This window comes from Centruroides vittatus, unplaced genomic scaffold (assembly GCF_030686945.1).
Source record: "Centruroides vittatus isolate TY-2023 unplaced genomic scaffold, ASM3068694v2 contig_2696, whole genome shotgun sequence".
Lineage (NCBI taxonomy): Eukaryota > Metazoa > Arthropoda > Arachnida > Scorpiones > Buthidae > Centruroides > Centruroides vittatus.
In genome coordinates this window covers 1,072,811-1,091,380 of record NW_027121716.1, presented here as the reverse complement: position 1 = coordinate 1,091,380, position 18,570 = coordinate 1,072,811, and the positions used below count along the sequence as shown (strand labels likewise).

General features: G+C 26.8%; 1 protein-coding gene and 1 long non-coding RNA gene across 7 annotated transcripts in view; one reads left to right on the top strand and one right to left on the bottom strand.

Annotated features, from left to right (window-relative positions):
- The window catches only part of LOC136971740 (potassium voltage-gated channel subfamily H member 6-like), a 151,353-nt gene that overhangs the window by 115,400 nt on the left and 17,383 nt on the right, over positions 1–18,570 (bottom strand). For 2 of the 6 annotated variants that reach the window (XM_067266235.1, XM_067266237.1), the window contains exons 3-7: positions 12,323–12,469; positions 11,686–11,781; positions 11,261–11,506; positions 8,950–9,084; positions 8,643–8,863 (exon numbers count right to left, since the gene is read on the bottom strand). In XM_067266235.1, coding sequence (XP_067122336.1) covers positions 8,643–8,863; positions 8,950–9,084; positions 11,261–11,506; positions 11,686–11,781; positions 12,323–12,469 — 845 coding nt within the window. Of the gene's footprint in view, positions 1–3,394; positions 4,555–8,642; positions 8,864–8,949; positions 9,085–11,260; positions 11,507–11,685; positions 11,782–12,322; positions 12,470–18,570 lie in introns of those variants that run through there. The other 4 variants (XM_067266236.1, XM_067266239.1, XM_067266238.1 and 1 more) reach the window with 4 other exon arrangements.
- LOC136971743 (uncharacterized) lies at positions 904–11,837 on the top strand. The gene is made up of 2 exons (XR_010880207.1): positions 904–1,206; positions 11,267–11,837. It is a non-coding gene; the product is annotated as an uncharacterized lncRNA (long non-coding RNA).

Genomic DNA, 18,570 nt, shown 5'->3' with positions numbered 1-18,570 from the left:
ATTCTATCACAATACAGTTTAGAATCACTGCTTCCGACATGGATCATTTCAATGCTATTCATTTATTTCTTAAAGATAATTACATTTGAAGAGACTTAAAGAATAGAAAAGATTACTAAACAATAAAACAAAAACGCGATAAAAGAAAATTTAATTAGCCTTTGTACTATAAAATTACCTCTTCTAGGTATTATAACACATAAGCGTGTAGTGTACGTTTATTAATAAAAATTAAGACATGTTTTAATGAATGGTTTAAAAAGGTGTCTTTTATGGATAAATGTATACAGGTATTTTTATGTGAATACGGGTATAGATTTTACAGGTTAAATCAAAAAGCAGAGCAGGCCACAAGATAAACTGTAAACCGATGTATATATTGATTTCCTAAATATCGTATTTTCAAATCAAAATATGCTTCAATCTAAAAAAATAGTTTTCTCGATAAAATATTCTTTTCCGGTTCGAATTTTTTAAAGATTTTTGATGGAAATTCTTGATGTAGAAGCAGTTTATTCGGGTGAAGTATATCAGTTCCGTTGTGTAGAAAAACGGACCGTGTTGCTAAGAAGTTGTAAATATAAATCATGTGCAACAAATCAATGTAATGGAAATTAAGGACTTACCGTTTGTTGACTGTTATCAGGTGTAAGTTGATCGGACCTGGGGGTGCTACTACTGCGTCTAACCCGATGTCTCCAATCTTTAATTCGGAGCCTGACGGCACGGAACATACTCTGGTCCCCCTCCAGTACTGCTGCACGTGAGAGTCCCCGTCACTGGGGACGGACTGTAGGACGGTTACACCCACCGTGACCCCGGGGTCAAACGGCGTCCACTGCGGCACTCTGCGACGCGGGCCATGTCCCGCGATGGTGGATGCTGGGATACCGACGTCGTCATGGTAACCGCATCGAAATTCGAGTCTAACACCGGCGACGGCCGGGCGTGGTGTGTCGAATCATTGACGGCAAGGTGTCGGGGACGGAAGATGAGGATGGGATCGATGGAACGCACCATCTGTTGAGTGGGGGAGTGATGTGCCGGAGATAAGCATGGGGGTGGGGTCAGTGAACTTGGCATTTAAAGTGCATTGGCTGCTGCACAAGATGAAGTCGAACACATTCAAAATGATAGGTAGCTAGGTAATGTCGATAGAGATGTCATAATTGACTCAACAATAAAGGAGAAGGAAGCAGTGTGAACGTGAGTTGCATCTTAATAAATTAAAATTTTTGCAAACTAACTTATAATTACATAGTCTACTATAAATTAATTCTCTTTCCGTCAACCTCAATTTTTAAGTTGATACATAACCTTAATATTAACTAAGCCATATTCATTTATCGAGTGAAAGCATTGCTTAACAAAGAATGAGATAAAAGAAAAAGTTTTTATTCTCATTAAATGTAAATAGGTTAATTCATATAATAGACATTATTTAAAAAACAATAATTTTTTAAAGATCATATTAAAAAAATATGTATGTACAGTACGCATACACATAGTTATTTATTTCTCCTTTAAAGAAAATCAAATAACTTAAATAATTAAAGTAGAATTTTTACGTATTTAATTTATAAAACTTATTTCTGTCGGCATTTGATTTAAAAATCCGATTAATAACATCTGTTATTTTACTTTCAACAAAATTGCATCATAAAAAATGTATTAAAAAGTTTCAATGCATTTTAATTTTCATTTTCATAAAATGAAATTTTATTTTATTTCAAGTAATGTTGCATATGATAAAGAAAAAAGCAAACAATGATTCTATTAAAAATTATCTCCCTAAATGTGCTAATTCAGGTCATCTCCGATTATCCGTACGCTTAACTTAAGGTTAAATAAATAATAATCATCATAGAAACTACAGTGCATCAAAAACACAGTAAATATATATTTTTCTCATTAACTATGAGTTTAAAATAAATTGCGAGTGTGAATAATTTACTTAGAAAACTATAATCATCATTCATACTTTAAGCTATATATAAAGATATTTAAAAATGAAGTAAATTGAATAAAAAATGAAGGATATCTAACATCTTTTATGAGGAGATTAGTTGACATGTTCTCGTGTGACTGAATAAGAATAAAGAAGTAAAACGACACACCCAATCCATACAAAAAGTAAGGTAAACTAGGGGTAGTAGTTTCCACACTGTCAGTGGCTATATATACTGTATATATATAGATTTTTCTTTATCATCTTAAACTGCTGTCTTTTCATGTAATGAATTTTCATGAATTTCTGATAATTCGTTATATAAATTATCATAAACAATTTATCCTGAAACGTGATAAATTCTGTTAAGAAATTATCTTGACAAACATGAAACATTATAATATATTAATAGCTAAGTACATTTATCAAAGGCACTCTAGCCAATTATAAACTTGCGTGTCTTGTCGTCTATTACTATACCATACCCAACTTATTTTGTATTTCACCAACTAGTCCATAGTACTCCAAAACGAAAAATTTTGGATAAAAATCAAAGAATGCAGAGTTAAGGACACGAAGATATCAAAATATCTTTTATGGTTCAGCTGTTACTTCTTTAGTCAGAGAAGATAAACAGTTAAAAAGTCGTTGGAGTAAAATAAATAATAAACATTAAGAAATTCTTCGCATTTTTCTGTAATTTGCTACTTCGTATTCTGAATATAAAATTTTTTAGGAAGTTGATAATAAAGATTGTTAAATTTTCACTTTATTATATATCTTGGAAAACATTATAGGCCTATAGATAATATATGCGATCCTAAGCACAGTCCGCAAAACTACACCCCAGGCTAAGTATTTATCGACTAGGAAGTAAGCATCTAAATATGATTTATAAATTTCTGGAAAAATGAATGTCAAATGATTATCCTTAACTCCAGGCCGCAGACATTATCAATGCCATCTTATCTATAATAATACCCGTAACTATCCATCATTTCTGCTCTAATTTTAACTATCAAAAAGAAAGACACATACGGTCCATAATCTAAGTGAAAAAACAAAAATGAAAGAAATGTTTTCGTTTTAAGATCAGTATGAAGGTACTCTACGCTCCATTTCGAAAACGAAAGTTTAAAGAGTCCGATAAATAAACATGATTATTTCTATATAAAGCACCATAACATTATAAATGTGTATAACTTGAATGTTCTTTTATGTATCCTTCACAAGAATTTCCTACGTCGTTAAGATAACTGAATATTATTTTACACTTTTCAAAAGATAAGAAAAATTTTTTCTTATAAATTAGGTATTTTTATGTAAAAACATGCAATTTAAATAAGTTGAGGAAAGATAATGATATAAATTTGAATTCGTTTTGTACTGATCCGATAGTTAAGTTAACGAAATTTGCCAGTCGGGTTCAGAAAACAGCACTCCTACCTGAGGAACGACGCTATTCCTTCGTGCTTTTATTCTAGCTTGAATTTCCATTCTAGTGTTTGACTTAATATCTGACCGATCGTCACTACTAAACGAACTTTGTTCATCAACATTAACGTACACTTCGGTTGGATGGGGATTAAATTCCACCATAGGTCTATTTTCCAACAATTCGATTTCACTAGTTGGTTCATTAAATAAACTTGGTCCCATTATTAATTCCAAGTTGGATGTCACCCATCCGCTAGGCACTTCTGGTGCCTCTGTTTCGTTTTCGTTGGACGGGTCTGGTGTCGCCAAATCCACTTCTTCCATTTCACCTTCATCTTCGATGTCTATGCAGACTTGCTGATGTTCGCAGATCTGTTCGGGTCTATCGATATCTAAATCCAATGCATTTTGGGGTGGTTCGACCATATCGGCCCCACCTCCTCCTTCGTCTTGTATTGCCACCGTATTTTACGATTTATCTCGGATGCATAGTTAGAGTTGATGTACAGCATTCCATACACATTTCCATCGAACGGAATACTATATTAAGGCATATTTAGTGGTCCCTTTGACAAGTTGTCTAACATAGCACCATAATTTTAACATCATTTCAGCTTGAGTGTATACAGACACACTGACACAACGATAAAGACTTACTTACTGAGGCGAATGAGCACTCTACACGCACTTTCCCCGTTACCTTGGCAACTGCGTATTTCCAACCTCGTCCATCGCCAGGTGAGTCTCAGGTACAGGTGTGTCTCTTCTTCCAGTGCAGAGGTAAATTCGAGAGTAAAAGCGAACAGGAGAGCACGTGTACTCGGATAATAGAAGGTACTCGTAATGGTAACCGAGCAATTACTTCGGCGGAGAATGCAATTTCTCACTAGAAAGAATAAAAGTTGAACCTTTTTATGCAAGTTACGTCACTTCTGAAAATAGGCTAGATGCTATCGATCAGAGTGCAGTTCCATCCTATGATATTTTTCTCTCAGAGGTATTAAGGTCGATTTTTTTACTCACATATCAATGCTTCGATTGTACTAATAACTGTCGATGGAATTAAACTCGAAATAATTGAACTTTGCAGCGCAAAGACTGATAACTCTTCTTACTACATATTGCTGATGATAATTAATGAATTTCAACTAATAAAACTAAAATAATAGTTTAAAGATTTATTGAAACTAGCGGAAGAACATTTAAACCATTTTCACTTCATTTTTAAACAAAAAAGTTATTATGAAAACGTACTTCTGTTTTAGATCTAATTATACTACATCAAAATACTATTCAGATTATAAACAGGGAGATAAAGTTAAATTACATTAATACTTTCGATCATTTATTTATTACCTATATATATGTATATAGTACGATTTAATAATTTAACATATCACAGAGAAATCAAACTAAAAAGTTATTATTCTAATTATTTTATGACAATTAATCGAATATTCCAGTAACAAAGCTTTCTTTGAATATTTATGTAAAAGAAAAAATAAAATAAGCATTAAAATATTATTTTTAATTACAATTATATGTTGAATAAAAGTTAATTGCTAAAGTTTTGGATTAAAAAGTAAAGAAATGGTAATTTGATTACAGTCAGATCTATATAATAAACCGTTGTAACACCTGTAAAACATGCTTTCTTGCAATATTGCCTGACATTGCAGAATAAACAGTAACTTGACTTAGAGAAAAATAATATATATGTGTGTAAATGTCATTTCAAGTTTTCATAGAAAATAATTTATTAGGTAATAAAAATAAAAATCATAAAATATAACTGAATTTTACATAACATTTAATAAAAATTCAGAAAGTAAAAACTTTAACTTGAAATTCTTTACAAATAAATGCATATATTTACAATTTTCGTTTATAAATTTAGATATTACAAAATGAACAGAATAAAAACAATTGAAAATATCAAATTGTCGCGTCATAAGTAATAATACAAATTTATTATTCTTACAAAGAAGAAAAAAAAATTAATGTTCCTTTTACATATGTAGCACCAAATTTAGATGTTACAATACTAACATAAATCAAGTCGACAGATTTCGATTTCTTTGCAATTTTCATACAATATAATTACTAGTTAGACATTACACCAATAAAGCTACACGATTTTTTCTTCTTCTACATAATTCATTCGAAAATATTTTAATTACCGACACGAAAAAATTTTAACATTCAGAAGATTTTATACATTAACATTATATTAATGAGATTATTTTTTTAAAATATTTGTCACATATAACACTGTATTCTCCAACTGATATTAAATACTTAATGTTAATTTCGATAATTGAATCATTAGAGCATTCGAGCGTTTTCTATAAAACTCAACCTTTTCAATACGAAAAAAAAAGAAATAAATACATAATTATAATTAAATCTAGACTAGTTTTTTTTAATTTATAAACTAATTTTATCAAATATAGTTTCCTTAAATATATATATATATATAATATACTAAATGGCGTAATTAAAAGATTGGCAGTTATCAATAATTCCGATAATAAACCGCTAATTGGATTATCTTATATAAAGGTGTGTGTATGTGAAGCTTGGCAAGCTGCTGCCAAGTATATTAATCGTTCCTCGTAGCGTGCAGACTATTGTCCTCAATTTATAACAAATTATTAAATACTTTGTGAAGATTCAAGATTAGTATCGTTTCGAAAAAATATCACGAATATAGCCGTAGATTTTTTAAAATGTTTCTAAGGAAAATAAATTTAAAAATACGAATGCTTCCTGCAATCAATAGATCATTTTTTTCTTTGAAAATTCCCATCTAAAGATAAGATATATAATAATTATTTTTTATTTAATGTTAATTCAGAGAATCGTACAAATAAAAATAAGAAACAGAACTAACAATTTTTCATTGAACGGTAAACATAATTGTTATTATACTTTATTAGTGGATGATAGTTCACAAAAAGCAAAAATATATTAATAGTTAGTGTTTATAAAATCCATTTTCCTGTATTATAAATAATATTTAACATACAGCGGTATAAAACATTAACAATTTTCTGCCTCGATTTTAAAGTAATTGTTTTACATATGTTTTATTGCATAAATAATTTTATACGGGAGAAAATAAATAGATTTTCTTAATTTTTAATATATTTTTAAAAAATTTTTTAATAAGTATATTAAATTTAAGAAGGTAATGACTAAAAATATTATTCTAAAAATTATATTTTAAAATATACAGCGAATAATATGTAAATCTATTATTTAGATTTACATAAATAAAAATAACTTCAGAAATTTTCAATATATATATATTTTTTTTCCTGGCTGAATAACAAACGAAATTTTTATCGTTATATTTGGAAACCTATAGAATTATATTTTATAATATATGTAGATTAGTATAAAGTCGGTTTCTTAATTTTAATTCTAAATATAGCGACTGCTTTCATTTATATAAAAGCTTCAAAATCCATTAAACAGATGACAGTCTATACGAAAAAAAAGTAAAAAATTTCCCATTACAGAATGTTACTTATTTTGAACTCCCGCATAGATTTCTAGTATTCAATAGTCACCAGCTGACAGTTCTTTCCATATTTTTAATTTATACACAGTTTTTTTTTATGATTACTTGTGAAAATCAATGTAAAATAATGTTATAAGATTAATTTTATTTGTAAGTTTTAACAATATAATATAAAAATCTCATTTCTTGTATCATGTCAATAAATACAAAACATGTTCACAGTAAAATATTATGTATTTTACAGCGAACGTGTTTTATGTATTTTGATAATATAATTTAAAATATAAAAATACTTAAATAATCTGAAAAGTTTCAACAAAAATATTGATTAGAGATAAAGCTCTATTTTTAGCTTACACAATGAATCGAAAACAAATTGAAGCCAAACTATACGAAAAAGTAAAATTACTATTTCGATACATCGACTTATGGGGGACAATACAGTAGATATTCACATATATCAAAAAGACCAATATTGCAATTTATCACAATCATAATAAAATTAATGTTTAAACAGTTAAAAATCATAGAAAATGAAATTTCCGTATACATATTAAATAATATAATCAATATACATTACTCACGTAATTCTGTGTTGATAATACAATTTAATATTTCTTTAAAAAATTAAAATAAATAAAATTTAAATATTTAAAATACAAGTTTCTTGTGTATTAAAATGTACTAATAATACAATTATCATTTACTTCACTACTATAAATACTACGTAATTATGACTATAATATTAAAAACTTATGAATGACAAACTAGTAATTAAAATCTAAATCGACATCTTTTGAATGTATAATACATATTCTGTTTAAATCCATAATTTGAGATCTTTTTATAACAGATTTTTCTAAGATGCTAAATAATTTACTATATGTAATGTCATTTGAAAGTTGAAAAGTTTCCGTTATTAAGAGAAGTTTCTAACTAAATAATACATCAAGCAGTGACATTTGCTTAAAATTGCGATTATAAATCGTTGATGATTTGAACTTTATACTAATTTGTCGGATTGAATTGTATCGATCTTCTCTATTATGGATAATTCATGGTACGAAAAAGTAAGAAATGCATTTAAAATATGCTTTCGATTTCGGTTACTTTTAATTGATTATAGCAAAAATTACTTCTTTAAATAGTTTGTTCATATTTATTAGTTAAAATTACATAAATTTTGCCAATTCATTTCGGGTTTTTAAACGATAAGACATTAATAAATACTTGTATTTGCTTAAGACATACGACTAATAAATGTATAAAAAAGAATTAAATGTATGATTTTACATTTATTAATATATTCTTTCCATCCTCGCACCGCACTGCTTTTAAACTTTTACAAGACTAATTAGGAAATAAAACTTAGCCCTATATATAACACTATTCGAATTTAATGATTGAGATCTTTATTATTCGTGATCTATTGAAAGTTGTAGGCCACGTAAGCAACAAATTACTTTTTCTTTCAATAACTTTTTTAAAATAATAATATAATTTGATGAATCGTGCACTAACTTTTAAATCGATGATTTATTTTCCGAAACAAACACTTAACTCCTTATATTTTATTACTCGTTTGCATTGTAATAATTTGGATATTTGAAAATGAATGAGTAAATAGTAAAATTAGAAAATGGCAATAAGAGTTTTACGCTGTACTTAAAAGTATGAATAGCATTATACGTGCTGCCATCTGTCGATGGTAATAATTTTTAAAAGCTTTACCTGTGCGACCTTTTCTCCAACATGTGGTTTATGTGAATGAACTTCTTTCAATATATATTTAGACGTAGCGGAGGAGTTGTTATTTTCTTTGCATCTTCCCGTACTATCAGATACAATATTACTTATGGATGTCGATTTTCCGTACTGGTATGCCAAAAATCTTGCCAAATCAGGATCGGAAGTTGCCAATGGTAAAGATTTATTTAAGTTATTCGCAGTGGCTGTTGGAACAGAAAAAATACGAGTATTCTTGTTTGATGTAATCTATTGATTCCTTATGAATTATTATTCGATAGATTTAACTAACCCTCGAATTTAACGGTGGAATAAAAGACCTGGAATAACACGAATTGTTGTAATACCTCACCTTGTCCAATGTCGATGGTTAGAGCACGTGGACGTTGGTGTTCATATTCGATGACAGTGAGATCAGGTTGACTAACTGGACAAAAGGTGACAGATAGAATAACACAATACATAAACATTAACACATGCCACAATATAAAAGAGTCATATCGTATCTATCGTTTTAAAAGCAAAACAATATTTACAATAGAAAAATGATTTATTAAATCGAGTAAATTAGTAAAGAAACAATTACTGCATTGATCTTAAAGCGATAGATATGATCTGTTTAAATTCATAAGCTAATATAAGCAAGCAAAATCATGCATAAATTATATTCATACAATTAACATCCATAATAGTTAAAAGCAAGCCTACAATATTACATCACATTCTCTTTCTATATATATTAATATATAAATATTCATAAAATTATTGAAAAGAATTATAATTTAATATAGGAATATTTAAAAGACAACATTAGTAATTAGCATGCATATTATTTACACATAAATTATTTATAAATATTTATAATATTTTAAGACAAGGTGGGGTATATCTGTATATTTATTATACATATAACAAACAAATGAAGTTGTTAATAAATATATATATTCGTTAAAATAAAGTAAACTTAAAACGGTATTTAAAATATAATAAATAAAGATAAGTTATTAGCACATAAAAATAATTTCATATAATGTAAGATTATATCACTGCAAGCTTTAAAATATTTTAAAATGTTATCATTTAAATAAATAAAATTTTCAAATAAATTTAATAAATACTAAGCTATGATTAATTAACTCTCAGATAATTCAATTTTATATATTTTATATTTATAGGAATTAAAGAAACTCATTCAAATAAAAAACATTTTTAGTAGTTTTAATTGCTTTTATTAATATAAATAATTATTTAATTTTCAAAGAAAATTAAACACAAATAATAGAAAATGTATGTAGTAAAAATTTATTATAATTAGATAAATTATTTAATAAAAATATAAATATTGATAAAAATTTAAATAATTTCTTATTGATTAAAATCTCTGTTAAATATTATTTGTTTATACTACTAATTTCTTATGTTTTGATGTATATAATTCTCTTAACAAATCTAAAACATCTTTTTTAATGGTGAAAATAATACTTTCTAGCATTATAATATAAAAATTGCATAAATTATATAATTCAATAATATTTAATATAAAATTATTGTTATTTTAAGTTCAATAAACAGCAGCTGTTCTGTTTATTAGATACAGATTTTTAATAAATTCACAATACGTATTATTTTTATGTAAATAAATCAAAAATAAGCTTATCAAAACCTTAATTCCTATATTTATTTTAGTAAACATTTAAAAATTGAAAAGGTTTTAAAGTATTTTTTTATGAGGATACGCTTAAAAATTCAAATTCTTTATATAATTATCTTAAAACGACCAAAAATATGCAACTTAATTCTATTGATAATAGCATTAGAAGCGATTTTAGAGTTTTAAATTAAATTAATAAAAAATTCGGTATTTATTTTAAGAGAATAAATTTTTAAATTAAGAAGATATTAAATAATATATTTAACGTTTTCAACGTTTGTATCATTCTACAATTTATTATTGTTTGATTGTTAATAATACTTCCAGAAAATTTCTAATATAATTCAGTTAAGTACAATAATTATCTGCCAATTATTTTTCAACAATAAATATATATAACTTAAATCATTCCAGATAATATTTTATATAAATTTCATTCATTAAGACATCATAATAAATTTAACTGAAATTCCTAAATTAAAATATTATCTATAATCGTGTTTATATATTATCTTCATTATATATACGTATATCATTTAAGTTCTGAACATTTTCAAGTATAAATTGTACTGTACATATAGTTCTACACTTGTAAACACTCCGATAAATTTACTATACATTTTATCATTTGGCCTTGTTAAGAATATAAGCTTAATATGTAAACGTTTTTACACATTATAAAATTAACAATGAAATTTATACAAAATTCTGAATTAATTTAACATATATTTAAAATAAATAGATTATACTTTTTTAAATTAAAATATTATATATATATATATATAATATATAATATTTTCTTATATATGAAAAAGAAGCATATATAATATATATGCTTCTTTTTCAAAATTAACTTTTTAAATCTATGCAGATAGAGTTTTAGAATAGATAAAATATGATACAAATATTAATTATAATTTTCAAATTTGATATAATTTATATTTTTAATTACCTGCAGATATTGGTCCAGTTCGAATATAGGAAGGTGCAATTGCGTGAGTCAAATCGGTGTGAGGTATTATTGCTCTAATTTGGCTCTCCGAGACCACATCTATTTCATCACGTGCTATAGTTTCCATAGCAACAATTTCCTGATCTGGACTTATAATTGCTCTTCCATCAGCTTGAATCTTATCGACATGAGAATCGATGGTTTTTCGTCTTCCACGTTTGAAGAATTTGAAGAAACGATTTCCTTCTGCAGGAAAAATATTTATTAAAACTCGTATAATTAATTTTCATAGTCCAAGAAGCGAAAAGCAAGTTATTTGGATGGTCCTTTAGTTGCAGCATGTGCGGTGCAGTACCATAAAAAAAGGGTGATGGAATGAGCAAGCAGTAAATTTGGGCAGGTTTAAAAAAAAAAGAAATAAAGACCTGGTGATGCAGTGGAACCAATGGAAGAATCATCAGCTTGATCTTTGTCTCCGGACGGTGTGAATAATTTCTCCAGAATAGGAAATCTTGCAAGAACTGTGGATTGGTATATACAACTAGACTGAGTAAATATATTAAATTAACAGTAAAAATTCCATCAGAAAATTTGAAAGCTTTCAGAAACGGGATCTCAATATATTAATTAATAATTCAACAATTTTAATTGGAAATTTTAAAAATTCCCTTTCCAGAATAAAATCGATTAGTAAGTTAATTCAATGATACACAACGGCTTGATAATTAAACTTTTAATCTTTTTAAATATGTAAAATTATCACGTTACCGATCATTTATTTTCGTATACTTTAATGATTCGTTATTAAAAAAAATTATTTTTAATAACTTAAGTGTGTATTTAAGAACGTTTTCAGGTTTTTTTTGTAATTTTCTTCTTTATTATTCTATTTTAAAATGATTTGAACTGTAAATTCAAACAATTATCCTTCGTAATTTGATGATGAAATCGCTGATGTGTGATTGAAACATAAATGGTATAAGGTATTTTTATTCAACACTATGATAAAACGAACTGTGAAGTAACGCCATCTGTTATCAATAACGATAAACATTTACTTACTTCGCAATGAAGACGGGAATGGCGATAACGGCAATTCATTTCGATAAGGAGCATCCGTTACATCTTCAAAATTCATTATAAACATGCATATAAAATTATCTTCGTTTCTAATCGGTGCGATCACCTGACTGCACAAGAACTTAGTACCTGAAAAATTCGATTGAAATTTATTTATTTCTCATATTTTCATACTTTTCGTATAACAACTTACACGCAAAATGGCAATTGGCACGTTGGTAATTATTTACATAATCTTTATATTTATCGTAAAATAGACATTAAAATAACTTGGTAAAATATTGTAGAAGTAAGCTTTATAGATAATATGCAATCTATCAATTTTGTTATTCTGAGAAAATTTCTTTGTAACTGGACATATAACTAAAAATAAACGAAAGAATCTGTATTACATTATAATATACTTTCTCTATTATTAACGAGAGGATATTTCTTAGTTAATACGTGAAAAGAATATACAATTTACGTAGATCTAATGATCGTTAAAAATTATGCAAATCACATTAGTTTTCCCGTGTTTATCTTATTTTACAGAATATATAATACAACAAATAAATTATATATACAATATTAAACCAAACAAAAAGTTTACATAGTAAATTGTATTATGGATTATATCACAAATTACACAAATTTGAAAAATGAAACACAATAAATCCTGGTTATTTGCGCCATGATTAACCGAAGTTACTCATTCTGTCAGTTAACACTGCTTATCTTATAATTTTAGAAGCTTTACAGTGAATACAACGAACACTTAAATACCTTGGTATTCTTAACCTCGATTGTATCGAGCGATTGAATTTTATTTAAACTCTTTCCACTCTGTGAGCACTAGAGTATCTTTTTCCATGCTCGTCGCGAGTTCGTCTAAACCCACAATGAGGTCCTGGTGGTGATGGATAGAGCCCGACTACACAGCCTGCTTACGAAAAATAATGCTGAAGTAACTGTGCAGGTACTCAGAAACCAGGGGATTGAGTAGGTCATGCCCATCGAAAGGACTTTTTTATTAAAAAAAGGTTTAAACGGTAACACGTATTACAAAACGATTTGTTTGTTACATTTTGTCATTTAACTTTAATGTGAGACAAACCATTCATATTAATGTATCTACAATAATGCACATTTTTATCCTTAAAACTATTGTATGTACTGTACGTATTATAAAGGATGTAAAAATGCTGTTTTTACATATGCTTAAATTCACTGAGAACTAAGGTATAAATAAAAAGAGGCTTTAAAATGATATATCATATAAATATTTTATAATTCATAATTTTTAATCCAAAATGGCCGTGACCTTCCGTTTAATCGGAGTTCTCGGTTCCAAGATAGCATCGATCCACATTACTTCGGTTAGACTAATAGAGGTTCTATTATATATATATATATATATATGAAATAACTTACATACATTTTTAATATAATTTCTTGTAATATTGACTTACAAATTTGTATCATAATACAGTATTACCAAGCAAATTTAGTACAAATTTAGTAGCATGAAGAATGATCTTGATTATTCTTCATGTTTGATAACCTTTGCTAAAAATTTTCAGTAGTAATCATAAAAAATGTGAAGATAAAAGTATGGAAAACCTTTTAAATTCCGACATAACTTATCTTTTTCTAGTCTGTTATAGATTATAGTAAGTTACTTTAAACAGTGAAAAATAAATTTACAAATATTTAAGTATTACTCAAAAGTAAAATGTCGTACAATTCTATATACAATTCTATCGTATATCATATAACTACATAAGGCATGATAAATACATAAATACATATGCAAATTATGTATACAGTGATACCTCGACTTACGCGAACCCGGAGTTACGCGATTTTCAAATATCATCGATTCGTCTTTTGTTTGAGCGCCACGCAAGTCTTGATCACTCACTCCCCCCCACACACTATTGTTCAGCTTACATGTTCGGACATGTCGCGCGGAATCGACGCATAGCTACAATTTATTTTGTGTTATTTATTTCTGTGTTTGTTATATCTACGGAGACTTAAGCGACTGTTCAATTGAAGAGAGTTCAATTGAAAAGGGGTTACAAATTTTAGAAAATAAAGACTCCAACGAAGAGCGCATTTCTTCTACAAAACAAGAAATTAAAAAATTATTAGCATGCTACGAGGAAATTTTGCGGGAGAAAAACAATCTTTGAGCCGTCATACGAATTTGTTCGATTTTATGAAGCCTTCTACATCAAAATAACTTCGGTTTACGATTTTAATAATATAATTTGTTATACATATGTATTATCTAAGATTTTATTAAACATTTTTTTCTAAATTATTGTTTTCTTTAGTCTCCGGCCCCAATTAAAAATAATTTGTATGTATTTATGTGCGAAATTATACCCCGACTTACGCGGTTATCTTTCGGTCCCACCTATCGCGTAAGTTCGGGGTATTACTGTATTTAAGTATGCCAAGTATACATATCACTATCGTATATCCGAACATATATAAATAAAAAAAATATTTAAAATTTGTGTAAAAATTAATCACAAATTAGTATAAAGTACAGTGGAACCTCGCTTAACGAGCATAATTCGTTCCAGAGTCTTACTCGTAGTGCGAAACACTCGTTAAGCGAAACAATTTTTCCCATAGAAATTAATGTAAAATACGATAATGCATTCCACGACGAAAAAAATGCTCAAATGTTTTATGTATAACGTTTATTCAAAAGAAAATTGTACAATATACACTGTTAAGGAGCGTGAATCATCATCATTTCTTCTAGCGCGGAGTGAACCATCCTGGAATAAGAATTCGATTTGCAGAAACAAAACAAAATCACAGCTAATATGTTTGATAAACACTCCAAACAATATGCCAAATTCTTGGGTTATGTAAAGGCTATAATTAAATATTAGAAATTAATTAATTTGACTAGAGGTAGGCAGTTATGTTTCCATCTTGTATTGAATTTAATAATTATACATAGTTAATTTTTAATTCAGACATTTCTAAAATTTAATTTGGAATCGGTCATTAAATTTAATGACCCAAGAATTTGGCATATCGTTTGGCGTGTTTATTATATAACGGGCTATGGTTGTTGATGTTTATAAGTAATATGTGTGAACACAAGTTTGGAAAAATGTGTGATCACAAGCGACACTGAGATGCTAGCGGAACGAGTGCTAAACACAGACTGATGGAGCATGCCAGTGTGTACAATTCGGGACTTCCCCCTCTCCTCATTACTCGTTATGCGAAATATTGCTCGTTAAGCGAGGTAATTTTTTACAATTTATTTTGCTCGTTATGCAAAATACTCGTTGTGCGAGGCACTCGTTAAACGAGGTTTTATTATAATTTGCATATGATATTTATAAATTATATGCAATTTACATATTTCCTATTGTAAACGTACAAAATTATTGAATTTTTTTCATAATATGTATAGGAATCCTTAATGGTTTTAATGCAATTTATTATTTTTTTAATATAAATTTACTATATAATAATAATTTTTAGAACTATGCATTAAATGCGATAAACTATAAAATTATGTACAGTACAAACTACTTAAACAATATTTATTTATACACGTTCTTATTTTACAAATTTACTATTTATTTTTATAACGAATGATTATAAGACAGATAAATATTTTTTATTACATAACTAAACAATAAATAAATTTAGATAAAAATACTAAAAAGTTAATTAAATTGAATATATTATCTAATTTTTAAACGATATTCTTTAACTAAAATATATATATATATATATATATATATTATCGTGCTTCTTTCTAAACTATTAATACTAAGAAACGTAATAAAATTCTAAATCAATTTAAAAATTCTAAATAGATTTTCAATAGAAAATTTACAATTCAAATAAATTATATAAAAATAATTTGAACTGATCAATATGTTAATTTAGTCATTATAGTGTAAGTTGCAGAAAGTTATTTTATCACAATTAATTTTGCGGGATTTGCATTAAGTAGTTAATTGCCTGATTAAAAATAATTTATTGTAAAGACTAATACATTAAAAATCATTAAGAGAATTTCAGTGCATATAGATTTAATCGAATCAGAGTACATAAAAAATCTCTTTGTGATATTTATTGAATTTTTAACAGATTAAACAACCCACTATGAGATTTGAAATTCGTGACGTGGTGTATGTATCAATGTTTAACCTCGGGGGGCGTTGGCTATTGGAGGATGATGAATTTCTGCGTTACTATGACGACAGACATTAAACTTTTTACCTCTTGTAGATGATACCTATTTTATTATTTTTATATCTTCCCGGTAGCTGTGTTACAAGCATTTTTCACTTATATAGATATGATAATAAATTTGTACATCCTTCAAATAAATATATATTATCATTACACCTAATGTGTATGGAATATACTAAGACAGGTTATTTAAATACACGGTACTATAATAAAATTAAATGTCTTATCGTATAAAAGTAGTCTTTACCGAAACAAAAATACATATTATGATTGTGTAAAGAAGGCAATTTAACATTGTAAATAACAAATTAAGAAAATAATTTTAATAAATGCATCATAATAAAAGAAAAATAATGAGATAAAATTTAAAATCCAGCATAAAACTGGAAATCCTGGAAATGAAAAAGAATTAAACATGATGTAATAACTATAGAAAGAAAAACAAAAGAAGAAATAAGAAAAAAAAGAGGAAATGGAAATCAAAAATGGAAAAAGTCAGAAATAAAAATCAAAGTCAAACAAAAGATGAAAAATAAAATTGAAGTGAAAATAAAACATAAAATTTATAAATTCATAAACAAAATCCCATCAACGAGATAAAGAAAGGAAGACAAAAATTTTCTATCCGAAAATTTGCTTGTTTTAAATATTGCTGAAATTCGATATCCATCCAGTTACCTTTTGTGAGCAGAGATTATTTATAGAATATGAAAAATTAAACAAACAGTCACTTTAATCCCTTTAGATAAAAGGTCGCGAAATATTTTTCACCGTATGAAAATGATTTCGTTGCCAAATAGAATATTAACTGGTTGAATAGTATTAACTGGTTATATAGCAAATATATATAGAATGAAGTATCTATAAATATATATAAAATGCATTAGTACGTTTCGTAAAGTTCAAATGTTATAAAATGATAACTTTTATTTTTAAAAATCTATTTTAAAAAGCTTTCGATTACGGAATAACGTATACTTCGTGATTAATATACTTATATTCTGATTACATTTTGAGAATTTAACAAGCATTACGAATTCTTATCATGAAAGTAAAAAATTGCAATTTTTAACTTCACAATAGGCTAAATATATTTTTCAGATCAGAATAATTTTTAATAACAATAAATAATGTTCAAATATTCTCTGCAAACTTAATGAAGTTCCTTATATATATATTGTTTTTTACAATGTTAAAATGTTCAATTGATGAGGAATTAAGTTACTACTGTTCTTCTAAATCAAACAGAATGCTATATTTATATTTTAATAATAATCTTTAAATATATTTTAGAAAGAGGAAAAGAAATTTAACTGGATAAAAATATTCAATATTTGCATTTCTAATTTAGACGTTATCATATGAATAGTTTCTTGCATATTATCTAAGCCGATATGAAATATTCATTCAATTTAAAATATTGTCAAAATTGGCATACAAAGCAGAGATAAATATGTAAATTATATATTGTACTAAGTTTTTAAATGAATTGATAGTAAATTTTCAATTATGGACGTCTCTAAACAATTAGATGAATAAAAATATATATATATAAATTTTCTTATTTCATACAAAGTTTATTGACGTTTATTTATATTTTTCGAAAATTTATAGTGACTCGTTTAAGATATGATTAAGATATTTATGAGTTAATAATGTTAATATAATTTCCGTATTTAGACTAATTTATATACTCTTGAATAAAAGATAATATTAAAAATAATAATTATTTAATTGCTAAACTTCAAATATCAGCTTCATTTTTTATTTTAGCAATATTTTACCTAATAAAAATTAAGTTTAACATACTTGAAAGAGGAAAAGAAAATATTTCATTGAAGAAAGTTGGTTATAAATCTTAGAAGTAAGGTACTATAAGAAGCTGAATAAAAATAGCTCTACCGGGAAATCACATAGTCTTGTTAAATTATAGTCCTAAAGTTTGGCTTGGCTCATCACTTCCTAAGATCTGTATCCTGGGTTCACCAACCAAGCAAATTGCATTA